The 14,658-nt window shown below is 45.6% G+C and overlaps 1 protein-coding gene across 1 annotated transcript in view; it reads right to left on the minus strand.

The window, feature by feature from the left end:
• TRABD2B (TraB domain containing 2B) overlaps positions 1-14,275 on the minus strand; it is a 300,442-nt gene extending 286,167 nt beyond the window's left edge. The window contains exons 1-2 of the mRNA XM_075508725.1: positions 14,066-14,275; positions 12,982-13,542 (exon numbers count right to left, since the gene is read on the minus strand). Coding sequence (XP_075364840.1) covers positions 12,982-13,542; positions 14,066-14,173 — 669 coding nt within the window. The 5' untranslated portion in view covers positions 14,174-14,275. The remainder of the gene's footprint in view (positions 1-12,981; positions 13,543-14,065) is intronic.
• Between the last annotated feature and the right edge of the window lie 383 nt (positions 14,276-14,658).

The raw sequence follows: 14,658 nt of genomic DNA on the forward strand, positions 1-14,658 counted from the left end.
GACACACTACTGTGTGCTAACTGCCTCGTACCCCAACCCCAGCTGCAGCTGCCTTTGAAGAAAGGTGCAATGCCTTCTGCATGGATATACACGCCGAATAAAGTCTTTTAAAGCATGTGAGAACGAAAGCTGTCATCAGAATGTACTGAGCAATTATGGGTTGAAGGTTGAACTATTATTACTTCATGCCCTCCCATTCCCCTCCCCTCCAGGGTGGGAAGAAGGGGGAAGGATTATTCATTTGTATTCAAGCACTTCATTAATGTTTATAAGAGAATCCAAACACACAAGCAAAACAAGGACGAAACACTCGCACCAGACGTGTGATGCGATAAATGTCACTGGAGCAAATATTTAGATCTGTTTACAGAGAGGCCTATTAAGTCCTTTTTGAAAAGCTGTGCAGTGTTGTGGCTTGGTCTCTGCCTAGCAGCTCCAGCGTAAACAAATGGAAGATGGCTAAGTCTCTCTCTCTCTCATTTTGTTATGACATCTGGAAACCTAAGGAGGTTGGGAGAAGCCAACTGGCTGCCCTACTGCGATGTCTAGCAACAGGGTCTGCTTGTTGAATGATGGCAGGACATGCAAAGTGGAGCTGCTGAGTTCTCTAGCCTGTGCCAAAATCAGTGGATTTTCAACACAATAATCCCTCAACAAAAGTTGTTGCAACACAAAAGCCTTTGGTTCATTACTAATGATGCAACTCTATGTTCTCTGCCATTTTTAAAGATCATTTGTGTTTGAGAAAATCAGTTTCTTTAGGGACTAAAATAGGGTGCAAAGACGGGTGGAGCTGCTCTATTCGCCAAGGGATGGAGATGTGTCCCGATACCCGTCGCCTGAAGAACTGTAGGTTCTGGTTTGCAATCAGCCTAGACTTCTGTAGATGTCCCCTTCGCATCACCATCTCATTGACTCTAGTCCCTCCACATACAAATATTTCTTTTTCTAAGAGTATTAAATAAGTTGAAAAGGTTAAGAGAAATTTATAGATGGATAAATGACAGTCTTAGCCCCAAATGTAATAACATATTTGGGATATTTCAGCTTCTGAAGTCATGCCTCAGTTTCCAACACATTGTGTAAAGCCTACAGATATAAAATAGTCCTGTATGTATATATTAATGATCAGCGTTCCTTATCCAGATGCCCAGCTTGCTTCCTTTCTGTTCAGGACCAGTGCTCAGACCATACAGATGTACAGGACTGTACAGTGATCTCTAGCGGTGCTGGCTGAACCAGGAAAGGGAAAGCTGGATCAAAACACGTTCAGTTTGAAACTCTCCTCCTGACTTAGTGAGTTTAGTTCACTTTTTTCATGGCATCAAGAATTCAACATGAAACCGCAAGTAACTCCACTCAGTCTGCTTTTTAAGCCTATCTAAATCACAAATAAATTAGAAGAATATTGACTAACTTTTTTTTCTTCTTAATTCTCTTAATGAATTATTTGGCTACACAAAACTTTTTTCTACATGAGCCAGTGGGAAAGACACCTTGCCCAGTTTTGAGGAGCACAGAGAGAGATACAGTCTTGGGGACCACAGAGATACAGTTTTGGGTTCTAGGTTCAAGGACTGCATACTTGTTTAATTTGTTTTAACGGGAACTGCACTGAGCTTTACCCCAGAGAATGCAAGAACGGGTGCCAAGTCTTTTGGGATTCTCCCACTGGTATCTTCAAAGCTATACTGTCAGGTCTAAGTGATCTCGGCAAAACACACCCCTTCCTTCCCTGACTGATAGGGATGATGGATTACTAGACCTGACAGTTGCTAAGCTTGTTTTTCTCTTAAAATATGTAAGAAGGCTCTGATACTTTGCTGTGTTGGAAAAACAGGAAAATGCATGTGACCACCCAATCGAACAGTAAATAAACGTTGGTGTCCCTACTGTATAACAGGGTTCAATCTTTTCAGACTTAAATTTCCAAGAGGAAAATTTTTTCTGGCTGACTTTTCCTTTTTAATTAGTCTCCCTGACTAATTCTTGCAGAAAATGCGTGACAGCTTAGTGGCTTGGTCTCAAACCGCAGTCCCTTCCATGATGCTATGTTCAGCTGTACTCCCTGCTCTTGGTGTGTTTTACCACCCTTAACATACTAGACTCGTTAGGAGTGCCGGGCCTTGAAACCTTGTCAGTAGCATGCTGAACATCTACAGGGAAGACAGAGGAATCCCTTCCCCTATTTTGTTTAGCTACCTCCTGCTCCTCCAGTTTAGAGCTAACCCTTGGGGTTATTTATGTTGCATGACCTTGAGATAAATGGCATTTGGCAGGCTGCCGGATGACTTTGTGTTTCAAATCAAATGTTCTCAGTTTCTCCCACTAACAATGGGAATAATTCCTGAATGCCTTTTTGGGGGTATTTCTTCCCATCTCATTGCTTGCCATGGAGTTCTTTGGTAACTACGTCAGGGTTGGTGAACTTTAGCTTGACTTTCTTGTTGGATGCAAGTACCAAGTGGTGTGTGTGGTTTTCTTCTGTGGTTTAGTGTGTGTGTGTGTTTTCTCTTTGTCCCAGAGTGTCTGCACTGCTGGTATTAGAGCTACAATTGTTCTATATAAAGCAAAGATCCCTTGAATGATCTGCCAAAGGCTTTATCTCTGAACAATCTTTGTCTGTACTTGCTTTGCCGTTAACCAGTTTTGACTCTACTCCGTAATGGCTAGAGTTGCTTTGCCTTACCTGATATATATCAAAGAGAACTGCTAAAATTAACTGCTCATGAACTGTGTCCAGGATGTTAGATTAACTCATCTAGAATCCTTCAGTGAACAAACTGATTTACGATGTGTTATGACATTGTTACTCGATGTGTTGCACAACAACTCAATTTTAAAAAATGAAGAGCGCTCCATTAATAAGAGATAAATCTTTCCAGTGTAATTTGAATGAATCTGCAACAGCTTTAGAGAGAGCATGATAAGGGATCTTGTGTGGGTTTTGGTGATTGTGTTTTGCAGTCCTAGGGATATCTTCTGCTGGGATCTCTTTGTCAGTAATGACAAAATCCATCCAAAATATGCCAAAATATGACACCTTTTGGGAGATTATAGCTCTTTGTACTTCCCAAGACACAAAAGGGTACTACTACAAGTGATTCTCAACAGCTAATACTTTCAGGTTCGAGAATGTACACCAAGCGCACCCAACTATGCTTTCTTTCAACTTCAGAGCCATAATTTGCTGAAGTCTCTACATGGTAAGTCCCTTACAAGCTTATCCAGTTATAGTTAACACACAGCAAGTGCTCAAAGCAGTCAGTTTCTTTCTCAGAAAAAACACACCTTTATACATTAAGATATAAATAGAGTATTTTTTTAAAGCAAGCACTATTCCATTACTGGAACATGAACCAGTGTAAATGCTGACCTTAAATTATTAAGTTTCTAGAGCGTGTTTCAGATGCACACATGTTAAAGGCTCAGGTCTCTCTGGATACCCAGCTTCAACAAAAATGCCTTTGAAAGTGAGCTTGAATTATATACTGTACAGTATGTCTCATTTCACAGCCAAGCCACTTGAGTTAATAAAGAAAATCCTCCCTGGCCTCACACAATTAGCCGGGTAAGAAGCTAGTCAGTGCAAGTCTGCATACAGTGACAAGCCAATCCATAGAGTCGAATAGTGTTCCATGCCTGCAAAAGCCTGCTGCCTTGACCCTCTGAACTTCATCTCGCCACCAAAAGACCTGGATTATTTCAGGATGGTATAACCTGGTCTCATGTCCTGATGCTCACACCCTTAAACAAAGAAAGTATCTCCCTGGTGTTCTGCAAATGGAAAGGAGAAATGCTGAAAGAACTGAACCTCAGTTTGCTTGCAGCTGTCTACCAATAGAGCATCCCAGTTGTTTGAAAGCCAGGCCATATTAGAATTGTTTTGGCCATAACTTGGTACTAGAAACTTGAGTTCGATTCTACGTCTTAGTGAGTTATTTCCTTCAGCAAGCAAATAATGAGCTTTTTTGAGAATGTTCTTTCTAGTTTTTTCCTATATTAATCAGGAAAGAAAGCAATTATGAAAAAGAAGGGCTTTCTGTATAGTTAACTCATATAATAGCAATCATTTTGAGACCCTTTAGCATACTTGCACCTCGCTTGCTCCTGTGACATCCAAAATATAAAAAATTGCCTGAGCTTGAAAGCAAACTACAAGGTAGCATCCCAGTTAGCTCCCAGTATGTCAGGAGCAGCTCTTCACATGGCGTAAGGCTTAGCTCTTTTGCAATTAGTAGTGCTATGATGATTTTACCAGTGCTTTAGAACCAATGGGACTCATTGGGACATGTCCCATCACACCTCACTGCTGGAATAACATTAATCTCGATGATCATTTCTAAAATTGTAAATCAATCACATGCCAGAAATAAAAAGACCTTCAAAAAGTTGGGCATGTTTCTCAAATCACCCTTTTGCCCTCTCCCCCTCTACTGACTCTGCAAACTCCTATACTGTGAGCATTTTGTCTCAGTATTTAAATAAATATTCCCCATCACTATTATGCTGTCGCCTGTAATAGGAAAAGCCTGCAAGAAATCAAAGGAAAGCAAAATTTGTGCAGTGGCAGAAAGTGTACAGAGAATAATCAGTCTTCATTGTGATTGTTAACAAAAGTGAGGGAGCCTAATGGAGACCTTGGATTTAATACAGCCTCTAAAATATTGAGGGGCTATTTTCAAGACATAGAATCTCCTATTTTAAAGAAATATTTTTCCTGTGTTCCTCGTAAGTTGACTTTTATTAAAATGGAAAGGGGGTTGAAAATAACTTAAAGATTTCTTTCCCTTTTCTCATTCCTTGGCTCATGAAGGGAGCCTGATGAATATCACTTTGCTCTACGAAGGCAGCTTCTTCTCTGTTTTATGTATCGGGGATGTCTGTGTCTCCCAACAGGTGCCCCAATACAAGAGTTAGGGTAGAAGAAGCAAGTTTGATGCAATCTGGGGAAAATGTAAAGCATTTAGTGTTATTCCCTTAATTGTGTGATTACAGCTAACATGTTGGCTATGACTGAATTGCTAGCTTTTCTCCATGCCCATCTCAATGAACTCTGTGATTTTGCAGGGATACCCAAGCATGAAGAACCTCTGGACTGGAATTCATTTGAAGGGTTTTGTAACTTTGACGTTAACTGAGCCTAGGAAAAGAAGAAATCAGAACACTTTCTTTTTCTTTTTTTACAATCCTTTCTCATTTGCCAGTAGGAGTTTCTGGGAATGGTTCAGTGTTATCCCTGGCTTCAAGGGAGACTCTGGAATGAGTACAACATACAGGATTTGATTCATACCAATGGTCTTTCACATCTAACACTGCTACCCACTGGCATGGGCTGCAGTCCCAATTTTGAAGAAGTTAGTAATAAAACTCCCTTTTGACATCTGCAAGACTCTTCAACCCTCAGTGTTGTTGCAGTGCCTGGACAGAGGTGATCAGCAGTGGTCCACTGATAATACATCTAATTATAATATTTCAGGGATGATGATTTCTTCAGGCATAACTAGCCTATGGGAGTCTATGTACGATGAGAAATGGGGTGTCTAGGCCTATGTTAAATGACCCTCAGAGTGGAAAATCTAGGGTCTTTGATCTCATTCAAACTAAAAATACTTTTGCTAATGAGCCTCCTCAAGTCATACAACATCCATCCCAAAATGCTGAACACATGGTTTTAATTTACAGTTTTTAGCAACTTTCATTTATATTGTGCTAGAAGTCCTGAAATGACTTGCAGCAGAAGCTCTAAAAATTGGAAACCCAAATGGTAAGGACTGCTGTTGGAATAACTAGTGATAAAAGCAGCAGTCATCTGTGCTAATTCCTGCTTGAGCTTCTGACACAGGTATTAACCATGTCATTTCTAATTCTCTGTGCATTTAAATGACAACTAGATTCAATAAACAATAACACAAGGCAGCTATATTGTTCTCTTGAACACCAGAAAAAGCAAATCTATGGAGATGAATGAGATGCCGTAACTACTATCTGTTGTGACGGATACAACCAGTCATGCATTTTAGTTGCATGTCTGTTCCCACTCTGCAGAGAGTATAGCCTTGTTCCAATTCCAGTCCAAGAACTGAGATATTAAGTTCAAACACTGATATCTGCAGTTTTAAGCTCTGCAGGCACCAGTTTAATTTCTGGTGTCTCAAGCGAGCTGGAAACCGTAATGCTTTATGGGTTACAGAAAGAGTATTAAGTTCACAAATTGCTGCAATGTTCAGAAAAATGTCTTAGTGACTGCAACCTATGAATAATTCGAGAGGTTCAGAAAGATACTGAAGGTTTGTGCTCAACCCACAGTGCTTTCTGTGGATTTTAAGTCTAGTAGCATCTAGGATCTGAATCCCTTGTCAGCTTGAAAGAGGGATTTGGGAAAGTGTGTGGACACAATGCAGATATGTTTCCCTGCAAAATAGGGCTCTTCTGGCACTGACTCTTGAAAGTTAAAAAAATGAAGTTCCCAAAACACTGGTCGTTGCTGAAAATCTCCATTTTTGTGCTATCCTAAACACTGTGCTCTGGGGAAGTCATTTTATAGTCCCTCATCCAAGCATGCAGGGAACCCCTCTAACAGGACCAAAAGATGAAAGAAATCACACCGATTTCATGTTGCTCAAGCAGTAACTCTGTGATTTCTTCTGCCTTTTACCTGTCTCATCAACTCCTAATGACAATGAAGATATTAATAAGGGTTTGCAGTGTAAAGCCTAGCACAGGGGAAACCTGTTATTTTACAGTACATCCCTCTGAAGTTCCCAAATATGCTTTGCCAGGAGCCCTGCCACCGATCTCCATCTCCGCAGGAGGGCAAGGTGAATGAGTGCCCTTGCTTAAGATCATTTCTGGCCTTTTCAATACAGGAACCTCTGACTAGCCTGAATGATGTGGGCTGGCTTTATAACGCGGATTGCAACTCACTAGGGACCTGAGGGGAGGCTGTTAAAGACTTTCTGAGGACTGTAGGTTGCACTATACTTGAAGTTGAGGTTTTTAAGGTCAATGGTTCGTTCTGTTTATAAGCAAAGCACTCTGGGCCCGGGGCAGGATCCTGACTGCTGTTGCAACAGCATGAGAAACCAACAGTAGATGACAGAGAGAAACTCTTCACTGTGGAAATACCATTTACTGACGAGGGGGGTATTTTGCACTTACTGGGTTAGCAGCTCGGAGGTGGCAAACTGCTCCGGGGGAGATCCCACAGAGATTTGAAAGCAGCGTTAGTGCCTAAGTACAGGGATGGATTGGGTCATCTGCCCCTCTTCTGATCCCCTTTGCCGAAGCGGAGCTCGGGGAGTGAATCTCCTCCGGGGAGCAAAGCACGTGCCCGGGTGCTCCCCACGCCTCTCACATTGCAGCAGTACCAGGGCTCCTGCTGCCGGGACCAGGCATCGCCGGAGCCAAAGAGGCCATGCTCTGACCTCAACTCACCTCTCGCCACACACACAGAAAAAAAATGGCACAATTCTGCAATTTGACTTCTATACATTGGTAACGTTCAGCTGCCTTAAACACGGTAGGGACTCCCCTGAGTGCCAGGCTTGTTCGATGCTGTTTTCTGGGGGTTTCTTCCTGTTAAAGCCACCTTACAAAGATGCAATTCCTGCCTAAAACCAATCACAAACAGCACCCACAATTTGGCAAACAAATCAACCAGCAGAGTCCTCTTCAGATCTGCTCATGGGAGGCAGGTACACCTGTCCTGGGCTTGGATCTCACCGAGGGAGGTGTGAAGGATCAGAGGGAAAGGAAGGGCTTATATCTAACCTGTTCTACAAACACTTCTTGCAGTTATACACACAATAAATACAATAGATGAATTGCCAGCTGCCCCTTGAGCCATCATTAACTGACTGGCTTTTTTCTTAATAGGCATCAAATGCCACGGTGGGCCTTGCAAGGGGGCTGTGGTGAAGAAGCACACAGTAACTGGCTGTAAAGAGCCACACATACAGTTAGTTACAGCTATAAAACATCAGCTGCTGATCCTTTCAGGTGTTACTGCGACTACTGGAGTTTTAATACCTGCATAGTTTCACCCTCAACAGTTCCCCTGGTAAAGACGTAAAGCAGCTCCACTAGTATTCGAAGAGAGTTAAATGGAAGGATTTCTATTCCTGCTGTACAAATTTCTACCCCAAGGTTAATTTTACTGGGGGAATTTTTTTACCCCGGGGTGCAGGGGGGTGAAGGGGGTGATAGTTTAATTAAAGCCAGCAAGCTGAAAACTATGTGCGCTATGTATAACCATGTATAATCAAACCATTTAACAACATTTCTTTCAACAATATTCAGCAATCAAAAGAGATGATACTAAGCTATTTTTGATGACTTTTCATGAAGCCTGAAAATTTTTGGAAGCAAAAAGGCATGATTTCTATTAGGCAAAACCCACTTTTCTTTAAAAAAGATTTAAAAAAAATAATTTAAAAAAATCAATAATACTCCCTCAAATAAACTACACAGACTGTCAAAAGTCAACCAGCTCTGAAACTGAGCCCTTTAATCCAGTTCAGAAAACTTTGAGCCTGGATCTTCCATTAGTATAAACAGGCAAATTTCCCTTGAAGTCAGTTATACTAGTCCCTGACAGCTCTGAGAATCCCAGCTTTGTGATCACAGAAATGTTTAATTTTTCAAGGGGATAGGGGAGATGGAATAGCAAGTCCAGGCCATTCCCCGTCTATGTATTACTGTGTTGTGCTGTTTTGCCACTGAATGTCCAGCTTCAAGACTGCAGATCTGTCAGTGACCAAACGTGATGGACCACCCATCGGCCTTTTATTAAACAGCACTTGTTCCCCCTCTAATCCTATCACTAGAGTAATCAAAGCTGCCATGTCCCAGGGTTTGATGGAACAGCAGGACCTGGGAAATGAAGACTGATTTTGTTAACAAAGTCATTCCTGCCCCTTGAATGCTGTCTCATTGGTAGAAAGCAGGGAGACGAGGTTTATTTGTGCAGAGAATGAGGCGGCAGAGAAATGAAAGGGGAAGAATGGTGAAGTGTGAAGTTTAATCTGGCACGGTCTAAGATTTCTTTCTTTGAGGCCGTCTCTGATCCAATCAACACCGGTTTGATATTTAACATCTCCCCCTGCAGTTGGAAATGATACAGGCTGGAGAAGCCTCAAGTCAGGGCTTCGCAAGCCCCGACCAGCATAGGGAGAGAAGGGGGTGCTGGCGGCTCCCCTCTGCCCTGACGCCTTCCCCCACCGACAGATCAGGACGGAGTCCGGCCCCGACACAAAATTCCCCTCACGAACCTTGGGATTAAGGGCATCTGGCACGGGCTGAACGCAGATTCTCCCCGAAGAGAGCAACCTCGGGATGGGATGGGAGAGGGACTTTCTGTCTAACTTGGAGGAAGGGATATCAACACTGTCTCGGTCTGGGGATCCTGCTGAGAGACAGGACCAAAGACGAGCGACAGCTACCATCCACTTCCCCAGGGCAGAGCGCTTTGGGTAGAGGAGTAAGACCTTCCCCTTGCTGACCGCACAGGCTTTTAGTGGGGATGCGATGCTGCCCGAGGGTGCTCACCCCCGGGGTGAGCGGGGGTCCCACCGCAGCCCTGGGTGATCAGGACGGACACAGACAGACCTGAGCAGCTGTAGGAGTCACCATCACCGTCCTCCTTACCCCAGTGACAGTGTAAGTCAGCCCAGGGCGAGCTTTTCACCACAGACCCGTGTGAGGGTCACAAAGAGGATGGGAAAGCTTAACCCTCTCTGGAGCTGGCCCTCACAGGACGCATGGACAAGTCCTCACGGTCTGTCACGGCCCCCGCTGCAGTGCCTCTGCCGGCATCCCAACAAGAGAAGGCCCTGAACACCATCCGCCCCTCACCAGCTCTTCTCAGTCCTGGCCCGCTTGATTTTGCACTTTCTGGCCACTCTGTAAATAAACATCTGTGCTGTCAGACAGAAAAGTTGTCTGCTTCCTCTTCTTTGCATGCCTCTCAGCTCTTTCTGTCCCACCTTCAGTGAAAACCCTGAAACTTCGTATACCAAGGAGTGGTGAAATTTCAAATTTCTGTCCCAAAGCTGATCTGAATTCCCCTGTTGCCAGGCTCCCAACCCAGCCTTTTGCTGCGATTCGGACACCTTGCCACCAGTTACACAATACCTGGGGCCTGGACTTTGTGTGACCAGCAGCTGCCAGAGTCCCGGGGCAGCGAGGATGCTCCGTGCAGGAAAGCAGCCCGCCAGCGGGAAAGGAGGGTGATCGGAGCGGTGCCCATCTGGGAGAGCGGCACGGAACTCTGAGCAGAGATTTCGGGGGAGCGGAGCATCAAACTACAAAGTTTCTGGGTTTACAACAGAAAACAATGTGCCGTGCTCTACCTGCATGAGCAGGCTCTCCAGGAAGCAGCCAATTATATGAGCCACCTTAATCTTTTCATCCATCCGGCTAAGACAATCAACATTTCAAAGCGACGCACAGAACGTTTCAAAGATCGTTCCTGGTCAAAAATGCAAGTGTATCCGCTTTCTTTCAGAGCAGATCAAAACCAAGTACCACACCGGGACCACTCCTAGATTTCCTCCTCCTCACGGTATCAGATTAACAGATTTGGTGCATGTAGTCAGATTAAATATTTGCAGTAGCACAAAGCTGCCTTTGAGGGGAAGAAGTAAAAAATAAAAAGCTTTTTTCTTTTTTAATTTGCTAAGGGCAAAAATACTGGACTTTGGGGATGGGGGAAACAAAAGCATTGACATGATTCAGCAAGGCACAGTTTTAAAACCTGAGTTCTGAAAGCAGAAAGTACGTGCGGTATTCCCGTAACAGTAATGCTGAAAACAGGTAAAAGCTGCTGATGCCCTTAGCAGATTTGGGACTGTAATTTATCACAGATGTTCTCATCAAACCGTGCAAACACCCTACAAGACAAAAGCTGATCAATTTCTGATTTCCATTTTAGTGTGTTTTAATTACGTCTTGCTTAAGGAAAGCTCCAAGACCTGGAATTGGGAGGCGAAACCTAGCAATAGTAATCCACTCCACTAAATTAGCACAGTAATACACCAAGCAGTAGGACTGCCAGACGGTGTGATAACATTACAAATTACTATTGTTAAACAACTAGCCAGGTGTCAGGATGCATGAAATCTAGAGGAAGCAAGAAAATAAATATCTGGTTTGTTTTGTTTAATTTTGTCTCATGTTGTTCTGGTGGCCTTGTTCCCAGAAAAAGCTTCAATCTAGGAAAAATCCTCCCGAACACTGATCTATTTTAGCAGCAATGTCAATTCTCTGTAATAACTAAAATGTAATGTATTTTTTTAATCAGCACAAACTTTTTGCATAAATGATTGTCCTTTACTTGCCAATAGCAGTAATACCTTTGCTGTTCTTTTCCAGATTATTATTGTGGCAAAACAAAGGGGAAATTTTTGTTTCTATTTAAAATTTAGAGAATGAGAGAAAAACAGAATTATGGTAAGAGCAGCAGTGAGTTTTGCACTCTGTCCCTTTTCCTTTCTCTGTCATGCTCTCTCTCTCTCAAAAGAAAAAAACATAGTATGATTCACGTTTAAAAGGCTTACAAGTGGTACATTTTTAACCAAGTGCTTACATGTGCTTGATTTGAACTGCCATTTTTGACCTAATACCACCAAATGCTATTGGATGTCTGGAATGGTTAATTATTTTTACCTCACCTTAAAGAAGGGGTTCAACAGAGAGGATAGGTACTTAAACCTTTCAAACAGAACAGGGTAAAACGAATTGCTTGTTTTGCATGTGTGTTAATTAATGCAAAGGTCCTGAGGGGCTTTCTTTTAATTATTTTTGTTGATAAACAAGAAAATCCTGCCAAAAGCATATGCAACCAATCTTCTCTGAAGGCTGTACGCAGAGTTAGACTTCTAGTTGAAATATCGGATGAACCAAATGTTAGTAAAAGCCAGACTTTTTCCCCTTAAAATAGTTCCCACTAGACTTCAGGGGAGAAGGGGGTAAAGGCACTCTAAGGACATTTTAATCACACCAAAGATCAGTCCTTTAATCCTTATTCCCACATCACCAAGAATTTTTTTGCTCAAACTAGGACAGTAAGACAAAGCTGGAAATAGGCTGATCCAAAACTAATGATGAAAAGCAGGTTAAAAACGAAATATCATAGCAGTAACTGACACCATCTTAAATTTCCCCTGTATTATTTGTTTTCTTCCACACACATTCATTTCCTGAATTTCTAGTAAATCTGATTTCATATAAACAGTTTCACAAAGCAAAGTCAATAGCTGTGACTGTGTTCCTGATTAATCCACTGAAATGAAATAGATCGCATGGCTTAGCATTTGGTTGTTTAAAGCTAAATCCACTGAAAGAATTCTGGAGTCCAGTTACACCAATAACTTTGGTTTCTTAATCTACATCCTTTTCTTTTTGCTGAACTTTACCTGTTCTAAAATGAAAAAAATCCATGCAGATTGCACACTTAATTTCCCCAGTACATGCGGGCAACATGAGCCAGTTCGGTTTGACCTGGAGTGACTACTAAGAAGACAAGCAACGGTTTGCACGTACTTAAATCTATTTGAACAATGTTGAAATTTCTTTTTTCATTGTTCATGCTTCATCCTCTTCCCGACAAGTACCACAGAGCTGCTTTACTTAAAAGCAAACAAACAAAAGCACTTTTTACCCAGCTCCGGGACAGGACGTGAGGCATCGAAGTTTCCCTCACAAGTGGCAAGCCAGCAGACACACACATTCACACCCTGGACATTTGCCTCTCAAATAAATAATACACATGATAAACCTGCTGCGCACATCACAGGATTTCTGTGGGCAGCACGAATCGGCGTGATGGAGAACGGGCAGCTGGACGCAAAGGCTGCTGAGGCCCTCGAGTGACTCACCCGGCTGCAACAGGCTTGGGGTTCGCCCCCATAAACTGACCGAAACGTGAGGAGAACGGTCCCTACCTCTGGGATAACCCACGAGGCCCAGGAGCCTCCTTACCTGGGAGAAGTTGAGCCCGTTCAGCGGGTGACACTGCTCCTCCACCCTCTCCACCGCACCCGTTGTCTTCTTCATCCTCTCGGCCTCCTGAGCGAGGTAGAGATCGAGCACCGGCACCCCCCTGGAGCGGATGTCCGTCTCCGTCAAGGAGTTCACCATGAGCATCACCCAGACGGGCCTCTTGCGCTCCCAGTTGCCGGCGATGGCGTTAAAGAGGTAGTCGGCGTAGAGCCCTTTGCCCCGCTGGTCCGGGGTCATCCAGTGGGGCAGCATCAGTTTGATGTAGTCCAGGTGGCGTTTGAGGCGGCGGTACAGCTCCCGTGGCAGCACGTCCTGCAGGTTCTCCCCGTGGGGCAGCATCTGGCAGCTGGCCAGCCCCGAGATGGTGTAGGGGTCGGTGAGGTCCAGCTCGAAGTAGACGCTGGAGCTGGCGTGGAAGGCGGCCTTGGAGTTGTCAGGGATGAAGTCCCACACCCGCGTGTAGGGCACGTGGATGGTGCCGAAGAGATAGGCGGGGGGGTCGCGGCGGATGGTCCAGAGGAAGGAGTTGAGCTCTCCTTGCTGGGGGGAGCACAGCGGGGGCCGGTCAGTGGCGGAGGGGCAGAGGGGCAGGAGGCAGCCCACGGGGGGGAACGCCACCCTCCGGGTCCCTCTCCCCCATCTCCCTGCACAAGCCCTAGCCGGGCTTGGAGCCAGCAAAGCCCTCGGGCACGAAGAGGCCCGCGTGGGGCAGAGTCCCGCGGCGATCCCTGCTCTCCCCCACGGGCGCCCACCCAGCCGCCGCATCCCTCCGGACTCGCACCCGCCGGAGGGGCCCCCTCCGCGCGGGCGGGCGCGCTCGCCGGCACACCGCACCCCTCACGGGGGACACGCGGGGCAGCGCCACACCTGCGGGCCACGCGCGTCCGCGTGGGCCGCGCGCACACGCACGGAGGGGGGGGGTCCCTCCCCCCCAGCGCCCCCGCTCCGCGCCTCCCCCCCACCTCCGCGCCCCGGCGGCTCCCGCGGAGCGCCGCGGCCAGCCGCGCATCCCCGAGCGGCCGCGGCCGCGCCCCCCGGCCCGGCCCAGCGCGGCCCGGCTCACCGAGCGGGGCAGGTCGCACTGCCCCGTGTCCATCTGCTCCCGCCGGGCCGCGGCGTCGGGCAGGAACCCCCCGAAGACGAAGCAGATCAGCGTCAGGTTGAGTTGCATCCCGCTTCCTCTCGCTCTCCTCTCTCTCCTTCCCAGATGAGCCTTTTTGGATTTCTAGGATCTTTTTTTTTTTTCCCTCCCCCTCCTCCTGCTCTTCCCCCTTTTTTTTTTTTGGGGCCTTTTTTTTTTTTTTTTATTCAAACAAACTTTGCCAGTCCCATCTGCATCTGACAAGTGCAGGGGGAAGGACTGGCCGCCCCCTCCCTCCCATGCTCTCCCCCCTCCCGCCCTTTCCCACCCCCACCCCCTCTGGCTCCGGGCTTGTCAGAGGCGCTGGATGCTTTGGGGAGGACGGTTCTCATCGCCAGCCTCCGCCATGCTTTGATTTTGCAGACCGGAGAAGCTCCCTTCCCGCCCCGCCGGTTCGGGGGGGGGGGGGGGGGGGGGGGGGCGAATAGCCAGAAAATTAAAAAGTAAAAAGAAAAAAATTTTTTTTTTTAAATTCGGCGGCCAAGAGGGGCTCCCGCGGCGCCCGGGGAGAGGCG

Source organism: Mycteria americana, chromosome 7 (assembly GCF_035582795.1).
Source record: "Mycteria americana isolate JAX WOST 10 ecotype Jacksonville Zoo and Gardens chromosome 7, USCA_MyAme_1.0, whole genome shotgun sequence".
NCBI lineage: Eukaryota > Metazoa > Chordata > Aves > Ciconiiformes > Ciconiidae > Mycteria > Mycteria americana.